Source organism: Platalea leucorodia (assembly GCF_965183815.1).
Source record: "Platalea leucorodia genome assembly, chromosome: 1".
Classification (NCBI taxonomy): Eukaryota; Metazoa; Chordata; class Aves; order Pelecaniformes; family Threskiornithidae; genus Platalea; species Platalea leucorodia.
This window is the reverse complement of record NC_138823.1, coordinates 141,311,355-141,327,308: the sequence shown is the minus strand read 5'-3', so window position 1 is coordinate 141,327,308 and position 15,954 is coordinate 141,311,355. Positions and strand designations below refer to the sequence as shown.

The following is a 15,954-nucleotide window of genomic DNA, read 5'->3' as shown; positions in this document are numbered from 1 at the left end:
CAGGTATCTGCAGGTGGGTATGGCTTTTGGCGTGCACAAACCCCCGATTGCAAGTAGGGGATTTTTGATATCTGCTTCAGGAAGACCGATGCCAGGGAGGCTGGAGAGGGGCCAGGAGGAAGGAAGAGGCCTTCCTGGGGGGGCGGGAGACTTTGAAGTGTGACCCCGAGCAGAACCGGGGTGGGAACGGTGGGAGTGGAGGCAAGGGGCAGCCGGGGCGGGCAGTGGGGTGCCGCGGCTGCGGAGGCAGGGAGGGGAAGGCAAGGGTCAGGGAGGAGGGCGTGCAGGCAGGGAGGCTCCCAGCAGCGGGGACAGCAGCCCTGGGAGGTGGGTGCTCGCCGGACAGGTTGCAACAAGCAGTTGGGGGAAAACGGCTGTGTTTTTTAACAGCTGGTTTGACATAATGAAGGCTGAGCAGCCTCCAAAGCAGCCCTGATCACATGCCCCGGGGAAGCAGTGGCTGAAGGATCAGCCTAGGAATCAGGAGACCAGGGTTTTATTCCATCATCTGCAGCTATTTCAGGAGTGACTTTGGGCAAGCAGCTGATGCACTTGCGCCTTGATTTCCCCACCAACAAAAGGTGTTGCTTACCTTGATATCCCCAAAACTGAGATGCTAGAAGGAGAAGCCTCTCCTCTCCCAGTGCGGTAGGACAAAAACACTAAAATTAAAACATGGCAAGTTCAAAACTGTCAGAGGGAATTCCTTTTTCACATATGCTGATGCAAATCAGGGCTAACACCAGTGACTAAGGTGAACTGGCGTCAGTGGGAAACAGAATTAAGTGGGGTCTGTTCAGTGCCTGTATAAGTAATAAGCACACACTCATCGAACCCTGACCCAGCCATTCTTCTGTAGTTTAATTTTTTAATAAAACAATTTTTTTGCCTGACTTTTTTAAGACAAATGTTGGAATGAACCTTTGCTCATGTAAAATGCATTTGCCATATGACTAATGGTTATTTTTAAAGCGCTGAGCAAAGCGTATGCATGTGTGTGTCAGGGAGACAGAGAGGTACCGTTTGTGTATTTGCTGTGGTAATTGTTTGTGAATATAGTTGTTTTTTCCAATTATCCTTTCCAGTTGTAATACATCAGCAGTCTTGTCTCCATTTCTCTCTGTTGAGGTTTGTGTGTAAATGTAGAGATTTATGCTTTCAGCTATTTCAGTTACAAAAGTATATGCTACAACTTAAGCATTGATTTTTATTCATAAAGTGCCATAGAATAGAGAGATTTGTGAAAAAGGTGGAGTTAAAAGTTAAACCATGGTCATATAAACAACTATGTGGCCATACAGCTAATTTCAGGGCCTTGGACTGAAATATTATTTCATATCCAAAAAATAAAGGAGAAAGTCTGAAAGGCCAGAACTCATGCTAACGTCTGCAGGAGAAGTTAAGCCCAGAGTCGGGACTGGAGAATTTGACCTAAAGCGTATTAGTGTGGCTTCACAGGCGGAGACACAGTATGGAAGTGGAGAATTAATTTCTTCCACAATAGCAAGATTTTGTAATCTTGCTCAAGCAAAAGCATGGTGAAAAATAGGAGAGGTGGCCTGTGGAGTATAAAGTCATTTGCACTTGGAATAAATGAGTCTACGAATAAAGTCCTAGCCCCTATATGTCAGCAGTAAAAATCCCACAGACTTTACTTGGTCTACATTGTACTTAAGGTTTTAAGTACCTAGTGTCCAGCTGAGGCAATGGTCTTCTGTGACTGACGTCCGAATCAGTCACGGTGTGAATGCCAGATACATCATCTGTGTGTGTGTGTGTGTTTAATATGAAAGCAGCTTTTGTTTTACAGTTGCTGCTAGTACCATAGGTTGTGGGGACTGGTTTTCATTAACATACTTAGGCTTTTGTGATTTAACACTATTACATGATCTGAGTGTTTGAAAATGACTTGAGCAGGCCCAATCCACAAAGTCTGCCACGTGTCTCCGTGCCCTTTCCCAGGGCAGGAGTCGTTTCACACTGCTGGCACGACGTGACTTCTTCCAGCAGCACAGCAGGAAGAAATCCATACAGGTTTCAGAGGCTGTGAAAACCTGCATGGTTTAGCAACCCCTTCTTCATCCACAGAAACAAAGGGTCTCCGTCACTTTCTTCCTCAAGGATAACACCACTGCAGTTACACTGTAGCAAGATATTTTAAATTTATGCTATTTGGTTTTGGAGCTAGAGGTCTGTAAATGCTTCTGTAAGGCTTCTGCTGTTCGACCATTATTTCATGTTGGCATTTTTATTTGAAGGCCTAACCATGGCCAAGAAAAGGAAACTTCTGTACTTTTCTTTTTGTGTTACGTCTTCCAACTGGAATATTTTCAAGCACAATAGAATTGAACATGAGCTTTGGGGAGGGAGGAAGAGGAGAAAAGGAATCAGCTAGAAGAGATGATGACTCCAGTGGGATACTCTGCAGTTTAGTTCTCTGGGGACTGAAAAATGCTTTCAACCAGTGTGATGTTGCAACAGTCCAAAAGAGGAGAGAAAAATCCATGTCTGGTCTAGACCGACCAGAAACTAAAAACAAGGGACACTTTGAATTCTGAGACTCTCACCACAACTGAAAACTGTGCTCAGGCCAAGTAACTGGAAAATCAGTTTCTTGGGTTAGAGAAATGCTTCCCTGAAGAATCAGAGGCAGGTTTCCATTTTAATTGGTAAAGAAATTATTATATTCTGAAGCATTGATTCTAACACTTGAACCGGTGCAAAGGTTTGCATTCAGGACTGTGAAGAGATTTGGATAGTTTCATATGGACCTTAGGGAAATGCTACAGTAGAACAATTTTTTCTGTGACATTTTCTTGCCATTTGGCTGTGATAGTCTGTCATTTGTCACAAAATGGAAAAATAAGATCTGTCTTCATAATGTACCAAAAAGAAGTCTGACTGCAAACACAAGTCAAGAAGAGGCATAGGGACTGGAGCTGAGTGGTGAAACCCTAGATCAGGAGATGGTTATGAGAAATCATACACTAGGAGACCTGAGAATCCCCTGACCAGGAGTAATTGAATGCAGTAATTGTTAAGGAGAGCTTTAAAAAGAAATGTCGAGCAAAAATTACTTACAGGGTGCTTGTTTTAAGAGGGAAGTGTAGTAAATTTCAGGACAATTTTTTAAGTGGCAATAGTACAGGCACAGCCTATGCTGTAGGCAAAATAAATTTTCTGAACTAAATGACTCCTCTCAGTCAGTCAGGCTACAGTGTTTGTTTTCAGGGTGAAATATATATTTCCTTCATTGCACTGGTACAAGGATGGCTGAAGCCTGAGAGGAGGACTCTAGGGATCTGGTTGAAATGCCCAGAAATACCACCTGCTCCTTATGGGATGAGGGGTGAACTTTGCAGAGATTTGCATTGCAGAACAAGGGATAGGATCAGAAAACCCTTTTGGGATGTGACAGACTGATACGTGAGTAGTATTTCGTATTGCAAGCAACAAGAAAATTTAGGTTTTTTTCTCTTAGTCCTGCACTTTTAAAACTGGTATATTATTACTAGTCTGCTCACTGTAGAAGATGTTAGGCTAAATATGTTAATTCCAGGGAAAGTGCCCTGCAATCTTCTGGATTAAAGTGATATGTAAGTGCCAAACATTATCTATATTATTTTATGATTAAATTTTAAAATGATATTTTCTTCAAAAAGATTCAGTGAATATACTTGAGTCTGGTAAAAGTAATAGGACTCATACAGCCTATATTTTATCAGTATGTGAAGCCTTTCTTTTACAAAAGAGCAACACAGCACTTCAAGATAACAAAAAAAAATCAAGGGAGTTTGAAGATGCTAGCCAGTCCATTCTTGTAGCGCTGTGATTTATTCTTGGTCTTGCAGAACTGCAGTCAAAGAAGATACAGACGGACCATTTTTTTCAGACAATTAAAAAAGGCATAGATGGAAAGTGGAGGAAGAATGTCACATGCTTCTGTTCAAGTCCTTCAGCTGCTCTGGCCATATGATAGCTCCACACATTCATTCATCCGATTTTACCCTTTCTTTTCCTAATGTTCCCTTTTCATCTGACAGCCATTAGAAAGCACGACTTCTCTGTACTAGTTCATAAGGACAAGATGATGTGTTGGGAATGTGCCATACCAGGGATGGGGAACTCTAGAAGGATGACCTGGAACTTTTTGATGTTCCTGCAATGCACATTTAAGTATCTTTCTGGGTAGGGGGCAGAGATACCTTGCATGCATATGATTCTTGTGTGCAAATATGCTTGCAAGCTCAGGCTCACATGAAATTCTCATCTGAAATTTGTTGCCTGTTGCACAGAGCTTAGGCCAAGATCTGTTCAATTCTGTTTTTTTCAGTATTCAGCAGCGAGCAGTCTTCCCTGCTTTGGCTAACTGAAATACATTTTAGGAGGCAGCTGCCTATTGCCAAGAAGAGCCCGCATGCAAGAATATTTCCATCTGGGATGACTAACATGTGCCCAATGTACGTCCAGTCTCACATCCCACTCTGCAAACAAAATCCACTGATGAATTAATTCTCTTCTTGCTTCAAAGGGCAGTCAAAAGATGAAAGTGAAAAACTGGACATATTTCAAAAAATTACATTATATGAAAAATAGGTCATTCAGCCAGATTGCAAATCATAGATTTTTAAAAATGTGAAATGTCAAGCAGTCCTATTTGAAAAAGTATGTGTTTCCTTGCTTGTTGCATATTTTGCTAGTGATGGAAAGAATGTGTTCAAAAAGGAAAGATAGTGTTTTAACTCCTTCTCAGGATAATGCCAACAACATTCAACTTGTTTGATCCAGGCTTATGTGAATATAAACACAATGCATTTGTCCTTGCTCAGTTTGTAATTCTTTCCTAACAGAAACAGCAAAATTAATTTGAACAGTTGTAAGTATAAAAGTGATGCAACGATTTCTGGTATTTCACAGTTACAAATATCAAGTCTGCTTCTTGTGAAGACACTTGATTTTATTGAATGTGTCATATGCATGGCTGATCCTTCTCATGCACTGAAGGAATGTCAATGCTGATATAAAACCCCATATAATAACCCACTGGCTTCTCATATATCAGTGACTCAGGCAATAAAATATATAATTGTGATGCTAATAAAATTGCTATTTTAAAGATATGTCTTTAATAAAGGGACTGTTTATACCTACCCAGACTTAAAAACAGAGCTGTCAGTCTAACGCAGTATAGCTGTCAATACTTAAAACAATACACAGAAGCTGCAATTTCTTAGCTAGTCTCAGAGGTGCAGGTCTGAGGAGGTGTAAATCCTCCACCCAAGACGAATGCACAACATGCTGCCTGCTGTTTAACTGGTGGTACATATATTAGCAGAGCAGAGGCCTATAATTACATAAATCCTCAAAAAAATTGGCTGTTTAGTAAACTATTTGAGCAGTACCAGTGCTAACTGCCTAAAACTGGCAATCCAAAACTCAACCAACAAAGAAAATGTTGACCCAAGCAAAACAGTATTCATCTCAAGAATTAAAACCCTAAGCCAGTGTCATGTGCAGTCCTCTCAGATGTAATTATTGTATTCTAGTTTGTCCCAAATGTGCCTGGTATGTTTTTCCATGCTGTAAAAATAAATACAGTGATTTAAAACCCTGGAAAGTCCAAGTAGGTAATAAATAGTCCAGCTCTGTAGAAATGTGGGGTCTGACTTTCTGAGATCATCTGTGCTCTCTGTGAACATTTTGTCCAATTCAGCACATCTGGGCATTTCTTCTGCAGGTGGTAGGGGCTTAGCCATGTGTTTACAGGGCTTCCCCCTCCATTTATTGCGATTGCAAAGTGGTGATCCGTCCTTGTGGAGGCCAAGGCAAAGGCCAGGCATAGAGCAGGCTCATTGGAGCTAGTAGTTGGGCAACATTCGAAAATTAGTAGTTTACACGCAGGTTAAACAAAACCAGGTTTGTAGGGAGAGATCATACTTTTTTATTAGAGCAACTTCTGTAGTTGGAAAAAACAGGCAAGCTTTTAGACAGACAAGACCACTTCGGGTCTGGAACAGAGGCAGGAGTGTTCAAAGCTAAGTACAAGCTGAGAACAATTGCTCTGCTTTTCCTTCATCATGTTAAACAAAGCACTGTTAGGACTGACTGGCCACCTCCTAGAGCCTGGAGAGTCATCAAGCTCTGAGTTAACACGAAATGGTATTTGGTCCAGCTATGTCAGTCTATATTAATCTCACATATGGCTCCACCAGCTTCAGCAGACAAACATCTTTAACCTAAGCATTCAATGATCATTTCCATTGAGGAATTGTTTATTTACAGTAAAAGGCAGGGTGGCCTTAGTGGCCACGATCCTAGGCTGAAACTCTGAAGCCAACCCTCTATTCTTCACTCAGCTGCTGGTCTACTGAGTGATCTACAGTGAGTGGGTCTATCCGTCGGCTTCTGCGTGGTAAATGGGCATAGTAAAACTGGCCTCCTTGCAAAGTCCTTTGAGATCTACAAAGGAGAAGTGTTACACAGCAGCTATACGCTTCTTCATTACTAGCTCTTTTTCATGTGGTTCCTTTAATAGACAGTTGGGTTCTGATTTAGATCTTGTGAACAGGGTGTAACACTACTGGTGCTAGTAGCAGCTCTGTGTTTGCCAAATGTGACTAGAAGACTCCTACTCCTACTACTGTGATGTAAGCAATTAAAAAGTTATTTCTCTAAACTTCCCAGTGTCAGATATGCTCTTAAATAGGGAAAGGCTATTTGTGTTCAGGAACTACAGAAGTGTCTTCATCTCCCCGGACAATTACTGCAATGGCACATCCAATCTGAGTAGGCACATATGGAAACAAATAACCACGTAGACGCTCACAGATTCTCCAATAAATGTACCATTAATGTTATCTTTTTCACATTTAAATAAAACACAGAAAAATGAATGCCAAAGCATTTCCTATTATTCTGTAATGTATGTGTATCTGCACAGTGAAATGTACAAATGCATAACCATACTTAGGCACAACAGCAAATTTATGTACTAAGTATGCATACATTGGCATTAAATAGTGTGCAATATCAAAAAAAAAAAAAAAGGCAAATAAACATTCAGGCTGCAAAGCCAAGCGACATTGGATGTTCCAGAATGCTGCTTTCCTGGGCATCCTTAATTAGCCCTTTTGAATATGTATGATGATACAGTTTTAATTACACGATAGTGTGTAGGGTTTTTTTTCCTTAACAGATTCTTGTTTCAGCCAGCCAATGAGGAGTCAGTTTTTTAACCCTTCTGGTTTTTATCTTCTTCCATTTGGTGCTCTGGCCTCAGATCTCACTTTAATGCACATGGTCCAAGCATTATGCTGAACACAGGAAACATGAATCCCCTTCCAAGCTTTTGTTTGTCTGGTGCTCCCATGACAGCATGTTAATATGCCTCAAATCCTGATGAACATATCTCTGCAACACATCTGTGCAGGTTGAGAATACTGTTATGTTCACAATACTATTGCCATCATGCAAAAACGCTGAAGCACAGGGAGAAAAGGGACAAAAATGTCAGAATGACAACTTTCAGCAAAAGCTGGGAGAGATGTGGGAGCTTTCGCGTGCGTGGCATTTCCCTAGCACTTTCTCCACTCAAAGCACAGGCCCAGTTGACTTCAGCTCTCGGCACCTCTGCATTTCAGACCCCAGGTGTCTCTTGTTGAGCACCCAGAAAATGAGGCCAAGCACTCAAGAGGGAGGAAATTCCAGAATGATGTCATCATGCCTACACGTGGGGAGAGGGAAGGAGCTAATCGTGCCCAGGCAATCCAAATTCTGGCATTTGCTAACATTTTAGCATTTGGCTCACAACCATATCGTTCTTTTAGCTGAGTTCCTCTGTGCGTGTGTATACATTTCTCTGTAAATAAATAACGACATCTGAACTGTGTCTAACCTGCTAAAAACTCTTGCACTGCCTTCCCAGTAAAGCTAATTTATTGATGTGTGTGCCTTTGGAAAAAAGGCATGGCATGTGTTGTAATAATCTTTACCTATTTTTCCTGCTGCAATTAATTCTGGGGAAAGCTAGGGAAACTTTGTTTTGATTGTTCCCAGCAGAGGAAGGGAAGTAAAGAAGATCCCCCTTAATAGGTGCTGAAGTATCTGTACACCCCCCCTGCTCCAGCTGTGCCTCAGCCATTCATGCCTTCTCTGCTTTAGAAGCAGGAACGGACAATAGGCAGGCAAACAATTTGGCACCCAAAATCCAGGGGATCAAGGACTTCTAGGGGACAGGGATAAATTCACTTCACTTCAGTCTGAAAACCTGCTACTAAATCTCAAGTTTTACATTTGCTACTCCATCCCTATCTATTAGCAACTCAGGCATTAAAAAGCATAGCATACTGCCTTAAAAATCCCAAGATTTTCAATTAAATACTGGTTTATTTTTGGTTTGCTTCCTGCAAGTTTTCTGAAACCATTCCCCTTTTGAAACTTCCCTGCACAATCAGACAGGTTGGAAACAGGTTAAAAATGGAAGCTGAAATCCATATGTAAACAGCTGGCTCCAAGAGCTGGTGCTCTAGGGAATGAAAACTTGTAATGCAAGACTCACAGAACTCTTGTGGGAGCTGGCTTCATTAGGTATCTGCCATAAGCGTGTCTGTGTGCATATATCTGTACACCGTTGTGATCCTATCTGTGGGTGCATGTGTACTTGAGGTTAGCAGAGCATTCACTCCCTGCTGCATCGGTCACTCCTCTCCCTTCTCACACTTCTCATCTGTTCTTTGAAACTGGGAGTGCCGCTGTCTTTCATACATCCCCGTCTCCGCCAGTGCCGCAGACTGATGGCAGAAGGACCTTTTTTTACCCCACCTATGTGTGTACAGCAGGTGAACTTTTCTCACTGACTCTCTGCTGACTGCGTCGGATGTTATCTACCTTTCAGCCAGTGGACAGAGCAATGTGTTTACCCTGCTGAACTGAAATGCCCTGGCTTGCTCTCTAAAAGCTCTTGGTACCCAGGGAAACGTAATTGCCAAGTGAGGCATCGAAGGGAGGCATTGTGAATACCCTACCTTTACCCCACTCCGAGTGGCTGTTCCCTCTCATGGTCTGAAAAATCCCTGATAAAGGGGTGGCATTAGTTAGTAGTGCTTTTAATTCTGGAAATGCCTCCCCATCCATGCTGGATTCCTCCTCCCTTCCCAGCCTGGGGAGCACATGGTTATCCCTCCTCCCTGACGACTGGGTAGCCAAGCTTTCCCTCTTCTCCTCACTGCAGTCACTAGCAGTAAGGGGAGCGATGGCAGATCTTATGCCAAGATTTCCTCTTCTTCCCAAGAGGGAAAGTATATCTGTCCAAGCTGAGACACTTCCTTACACTACGTGGCTAAGCCATGCTCTCCAGCCAAGATGTCAGCTAGCAACATGCGGCTCTGTGGGCTTCTGGGGGGAGAAGTCCTAGGGTAGGCAACGTGGTGGGAATAGTATGGTGCCTATTACGTTATTGAAAACAAAATACAGCTGCGTCTTACTGTTGGCTGAATACAACCTGTCAGCACCAACATCTCCCCAAGAAGCCAGGACTGATTGCAGCCAGCCTTCGCAGGAGAAGGTGCCAGTAGCCGAGCAGTTGGAGAAGTGTGACATGTTGCCCCCTGCCCGCTTCCAGGCCATGTTAACACGGCAGTGTTAGAGCAGGGAGTGTGCCTGGAGAAGCACCATGTTGCGAGGAACCGGGTGGTGACAGGCAGATTGCTGAGAAAGCCCCAAAGGAACTCCAGTGGTTTTGCTGACGGCTGAATGCCCCGGGGCTGGGACAACATGCGTTCTCTCATGCAAGGGACCGACCCAGGGCACCAGTGGTGCTTGCTATGCCTTGATGGTGCGTCAAGCTCCACAATCACTCCAGAATAATTCCTCCATAGCCCACATATTTGCTGATCCTAATTGTTAATTACTGTAACTCACTCTTTTAGGACCAGGTCTATTTTCAGTCTTCATAGTTCACTGACTCTGGAAGGCAGAGCATCCCTACCCTCTCATAAGTGTGAGTAGGTTGGGTGCCGGCCCTGGGCACTGGAGAATGAATGACGTTGCTGCAACTGGGAACAAGTAATGAGGGTTAGGTAGGCTTTGAGCTATTTTGGTGCATCACTGTCTTTCCAGCTCTGCTTGTATTATGTTTTGGTCTGGACAGTCAGAACCCTTGTAACTTCAGACAGACATCAAGGAATGAATAGTTTGCCCTCCTGAATAAAATGAGAACATGTGAGTGTGGGGAGAGAGGGGAAGGGAGAGAGGCATTTGCATAGGTCAAGAAAGGTCATTAAAACATCTGGCAGTAGTAACTGACATGTGTCAAATTTTAGTGTTCATTAAATTCGTATTAATGCAAGAATGGTTCTTAAGCTCCAAATGCCACTTTCGGTTGCTGTGTTCCCTCAGTTGATGGTGATGACTTTTCAGAGCTGCACCACGCTTGTTTGCTTGCTAGTGGCATCTGACCTGAGGTCAGATTTCTATTTAACCCCTTCCGTAGGTCAAAAGACAAATTAATCTGGTGAGAATTGAATTGGAAATGAGGTGTCTGGATAGCAGGTGTCCCAACCGTGGAATAGCTGCCAGGCTGAAACATGTTTGCATCTGTTCTTATGCCATCCAAGAAGTCATCTCTGAGGTCAGGGAGATATTCAGCCGACATCTGAGATGGGAAGTTGCCACAGGGAGCACAAGGGGCAGGTGCCCTCTGTTAGCAGATTATCTTGCAGTCTGGGGGGAAATTTCTGAGCGTGTCACTTTGAGTATAAATGTAGACATTTCCATTCATTGTGCGTTTTGCTTTACCTGTGTTTACTATCACTTTATAATCATAAAGAAGATACGCTATTTCCCTCCCCCTTAAAGGGGTAAATCTCACAAATCTTTTTCTTCCTTTTTTTAGAGGATGAAGATGATGAAGAGATGGTGGAGCCAAAAGCAGAGGATGACTTGGAGACGGAAAATCAAGACCAGAAGCAGGAAGCGAAAGAAGGTACTTTAAAAAATGAAAAGGATTTTGTTACAGCTTTAAAGGACTGAATCCTGCAAGTAGTTATTCTCATAGGTAGTTTCCATTATTGAGAACACTGTGAAATCAAAACAGTCACCAGTTTTATTGATTTAGAACCGCATGAGTGGCATAAAAGCAGAAAATTGTATCTCAGCGACCCAGCTGGTAGGTCTGAGAAGCTTGTGAAAGGCTTCAGCTGTTTAGAAGAAGCAACATGTCCTCATAATTTGGGAACAAAGTAGGGATTCTTGGATTCCAGGGCTGGTGCTTACTTGTCCTCTGGCTCAAATAGCCTGCTTACATGAAAGATTTAAAACGCGAATGCCAGGCATTCCAGCGGCTCCATAAAGTTAGTTGGTCTTCAGAGGTACTTAGAGCCCGTAACTGCCTGCTTGAGAGGGGCAAACTTAAACCTGGTGGTGGTCAGGAATCTTCTAGCAGAAAACCATTTCACTAGAAAATGTTGACTGTCAAAATAAAAATTTTTTGTAGGAGCTGCCCCAGGGAACTTAAGGTCAAAGCTGAAGCCAGGCAGGTCCAGCCCTTCTATCCATTTCTCTGGATTCAGACACTCTCCAAGGTTACAAGAGACACAAATTCAGGTTACTACTTCTTTCTGGTGCAGACAAGAGACACTTGTTGAAGTGGCGCATGTCAGCACTGGACGTGGTAGATATGCTGCGTGTCTCATTTGCTTCTCTTGGACCTGTTCTAGCTTTTGTAATTAGAAGAGAGATGTGAAATTTGGTCTTCCTCATCTGGGAATTTACTAGAGTATTGGCTATTCTGGTGTGTTGCTTTGAGCAGTCAATGCTCACCTCTGTGTGGAGTGGGGGAAAAGAGCTGAAATAGCAGCAGCTCCAGTGTGAGAGGAAATGAGTTTCTTCTCCAGCATTTCTTAGCTCTGTATCGCCAGGACTGCTCACAGCACTGTTTACCCTCTTGGAAGGTAACTTACTTACTTCCTCAGGTGGGGCCTAAGCCACTTCTTGCTGTGGTGGTCATCAGGATGATTCTGTGACCTTGGTGTTGTTTTTCACAAGATAATCTCACTATGGGAAAAACATGGAGTCGTTTTACAGAGAAGCCCATGAAATAGTTAGCTGTGAATAAAGCAGTGGCTGCTTCTTTCTTGTCCAGGGGAGCCTAGCATGATTAACATCAGTGTCCAAAAAACCTGAGTCTGCTGTACATTGCCCACATTCGCAATCCTCACACACTGAAGTGAGTTGCAGTACCAGCCATGCTGTTTTGATTATAAATTGATCTTTCTTCCCTTTCAAAAGCATCATAGAAATCGCCCATGCCATAAATCCTGCAGCGTCCATTGCTCATTAGGTCCTTGTACAAGCACGGAGGGGGGAACTCGCTCCTCCAGCTCCTCATCCTTCTCCTTCTCTCACTGCCCCCAGCCACTGCTGCCGTGGGCAGAGGGGAGCAGCGGGAGCAGCGGTGACAGCGGCAGCAGGAGTCGCACAAGAGCCTGCAAAGGCAGAACTGAAGACATGAGCAAGAAACATGACAACATAGAAAAGCTTACTTTTTCCTGAAAATTATCCTTCCTCCCAAAACTGTGGGGTCAACTCACACCTGGGCTCTAGCAGTCACTGGACCTAACAGAGCTTCTCTTTTACTGATGACAATAGGAAGCCATAAAAACCAGTTATCACTACATTTATGCACTGTCCCGAGTTGCTGAATGTCCCTCTAGTATTCAGCTTACAGCTGACCCTACCCCCATTTATTTCCATGTAAAAGTAACGCTAGCGCTTATACCTGGGGAGAAACCACAAACTCCTGCATGAAGAGAAGAAGAAAAAATCTAAATACATTCCTGAACTGATTTGTTTCACTTTTTTGTGGGCTTTCAAGTTAGCCTTTTATATACTTTGCTGACCGAGCGCCACTGCCAACTTCTTTTATTTCTTTGTTGTGTTTTAGTCTCAGGGCAGTGCTCCCCTTCTCTGCCTAGCAGACCCCCCAGGAACGGTAGATCAACTGGGCTACTTTAGCACTAGTCTCAGACACACAAACTGCAGGCTGTAAAAGCAAGGCACAGCTTGTTTTAGCAGAACCAGCTTTGGGAGGTGCTAACATTTGACTGGGTTCAAGGAAGAAGAAAACATGCTCATTGCCTGATAGAAAGCGAACTTGACCTGCAGTACATGTTGTGACAGATAAAATAGTGGCGTGCTGATGACTGGCATTAAATGCTGTGAATCAAATGAAGCAGTCATCCCCAAATTGACAGGGAATGGAGTCCCATTTTTAGCGTTTGGTCTCGTTCTCTCCCTGTTGGTGTTAGCCCTTTCGCCAACAAAATCCTGTTTTCCTCTCTGTTGTAATCACCCTTCTCATGTTCTGAGCAACATTCAGAGTTTGAAGCCATCGTTTGTGTTTCATGGAAGTGATTAAAACCATGTTACAAGTCAAACAGGAGTTTAGAAGAACATTTCCTGTCGGTGCTGCACTCTGTGTGCCTACTCAGAATTAATAGCTTTTCTGCAAATTAGCACATAATGGGTTAAAAGCATGTTTATGTTGGCATTAACTACTCTGGCTTCTTTTTCTCTGCAAGGCAAGACAATATTTTGCAAACTTTTTAAAGAATCTCTAATAGATATTATAGTGGCGCCATTCACACTGCTATATAGTAGTTAAGGCTGTGTCAGCACTTCCATTATGAATCCTGTTTTTCAGGGATTTATAACCCAGCCGTAAAAATTTGCTCTGGGCTGAAATTTGGTTTCAGCTCAGGGAGCACATTTTTTAACAGATTAAAAAAAAATCAGCATGGCCTTTTTTGAGTTATAGGAGCGTAAGAAAAAAAACCATGGGAGAGAGAAGTGTGGGGAGAGAAAGGCAGACAATTTTTTCATTAATACAACTCAAAAATAGGTCAGGATGAAAAATAAAGATTGGATCCAGTCTGTTCAGCCTCCCTCTCCCCAAGCCAGCAGGACAGGAGTGCTCTATTTTTATAATGGTATTTTAAGAGGAAATGTGATTTTTTTTTTCTCTGTGGTTTATAGGTATCCCAATTTAATTCTACAGACATTTATTGCATGCTTAATTTCCTCATCTTCCCCCCGCACACCCCAGAGTTGCTCTGCGGGGTTTGGTGGGATTATTCAGCAGGCACGCAGTGCACCTGCAATAGGGCAGCCTGCCTGGCGCCACACATCTTGCAGCTCTTCAATGCCATGGAGGTGCTAAGGGCAGAGGAACAGCTTGAGCCCCCCAGAGTGTTTCTGGAGCGGGAGGTGAAGACCTGGCTTGTTGACCATTTGAAGCATCTAAAGCCTTGGGACCCCTTTGTGCTTCTTCCACAGGGCTGCCTGTTGTCACCCATGTCTCAGGTGCATGGCCTCCCCACCGTCCTTGGAAGAGCCAAGTGTGGGATACCTGCTGGTGAACTGGGCTGGGCTCTGCCTGTCCCCAGCCTCTCCTGACCATGTAAACAAGAGACTGGTCCCAAACTGTGGCATCAAGTGGGCTGGGGCTTTCCACCGCCAGAGAGCTCTGGAGGGCCACCTAAGGTGCCTCTTTGTGTCAGTAGAAACCACATGAACAGCAGGATGGGCTGGGTCTTGAACGTGAGCCTCAACCTGCGTTTATCTGAAGCTGTGGATATATCCACAGAAACCTACATGAAAGACTGTGATGGAGGAGGCTGGGATCTGCAGCTTCAAAGACCTGCTGTGCTCCCCTCTTGTCCTGGCCGTGTGCATGGGGCTTGGGTGTCCACACAGCAGGCTGTGGTGGGGGAGACGCTTTAGCTCTCATCAGCTCAGGCTTCAGTATCAGAGAAGCAGGACAGGTTGCCAGCTTTGCCCCTGTGAACTCGTTGAGGTTTGTAATAGCCTGTAACGCCACGGTTTCACCGCCGCCAACACCACAGCGAGCTCAGGTGTGCCGACCCTTCCTGAGAGCCCGGCTCAGGTGTGCTCGGGGATGGTGCTCGGCGTGGCCCCTGGAGAAGCACGATCAGTGGGAACAGCCCTGCCTGGCACAGTTTCGAATTTAAGGCTCTGGACCCTGCTACTCCAGAACTGAAAAATCCTTACATGCACTGCAAAATCTCCCTTTACATGGTCAGCAATTGTGTCATGCAGGGACTTGCGTTTTAAACTCAACACAACCAGGACACGGCCCATATCAAACCAGGGTATGGCACATATCAAGCCTGACAGGAAAGTGAGAAGCACAACAAGGGGATTGCAGGCTATCGGCAGACAAGGACTAAAAGCTGTTGAGAGCCCTTTAGCACCTTGCAATTCTCACGCTGTACATTTCTACTATCCTCGGTCGTCAGCACATCTAAAGTTTACATGGGTTTAAAGACATGCTGAAAGAAATAATACAGCTCTTAAAAGGGTTTTACTAATCTCCTTCTGTCTCTCGTTATATCTCTGGGCTCATAACAAGGCTGCTTCCTGCTTTACTGTTTTTATTAGTTCGCCCTTTCATTCGCTTACTCTTTCTGTTCTTTTTTTTTCTTTTGCCTTTAATGGACTTCATTTTTTCTGTCATGTTTTTACAATTGCTTAAGTTCCAGAAGAACATTTTTTATATTCTATTATACTTATTTAAATGTGGCTCTTTTTTCAGGTGGTTGGGTTTTTTGTTTTTTTGGGGTTTTTTTAAATATCTGTTTGGCTCCCTTGGGAGAAGACTCGAGTCCTGGAATTTAAATATTTGTGAAGGTGATCCTTCACTGTTATCACAACTATTTACATTATATTTACTACAAACCTGCTTCTGCCAGATAAGAACAAGTCTGCAGCATTTTTTCTCTTAGTTCCTAAAGATCTAAGGAAATGTTTTTGTATCAACTTTTTTTTCTGTTTTGTCCAAGGAAATTTGTGGACCTGATGTGAAATACGGTATTTCTGAGGATCATGTTAAATCACGTGTGAAATTAAAAAATGCTGCTATTTTTCAGAAATAAGTGT

At 43.5% G+C, this 15,954-nt stretch overlaps 1 protein-coding gene across 1 annotated transcript in view; it reads left to right on the top strand.

Annotated features, from left to right (window-relative positions):
* The window catches only part of DYNC1I1 (dynein cytoplasmic 1 intermediate chain 1), a gene marked incomplete at its 3' end in the record, with an annotated part of 193,290 nt that overhangs the window by 93,848 nt on the left and 83,488 nt on the right, over nt 1-15,954 (top strand). Inside the window, exon 7 of the mRNA XM_082327082.1 lies at nt 10,892-10,981. Within this exon, the coding sequence (XP_082183208.1) occupies nt 10,892-10,981 (90 nt within the window). The remainder of the gene's footprint in view (nt 1-10,891; nt 10,982-15,954) is intronic.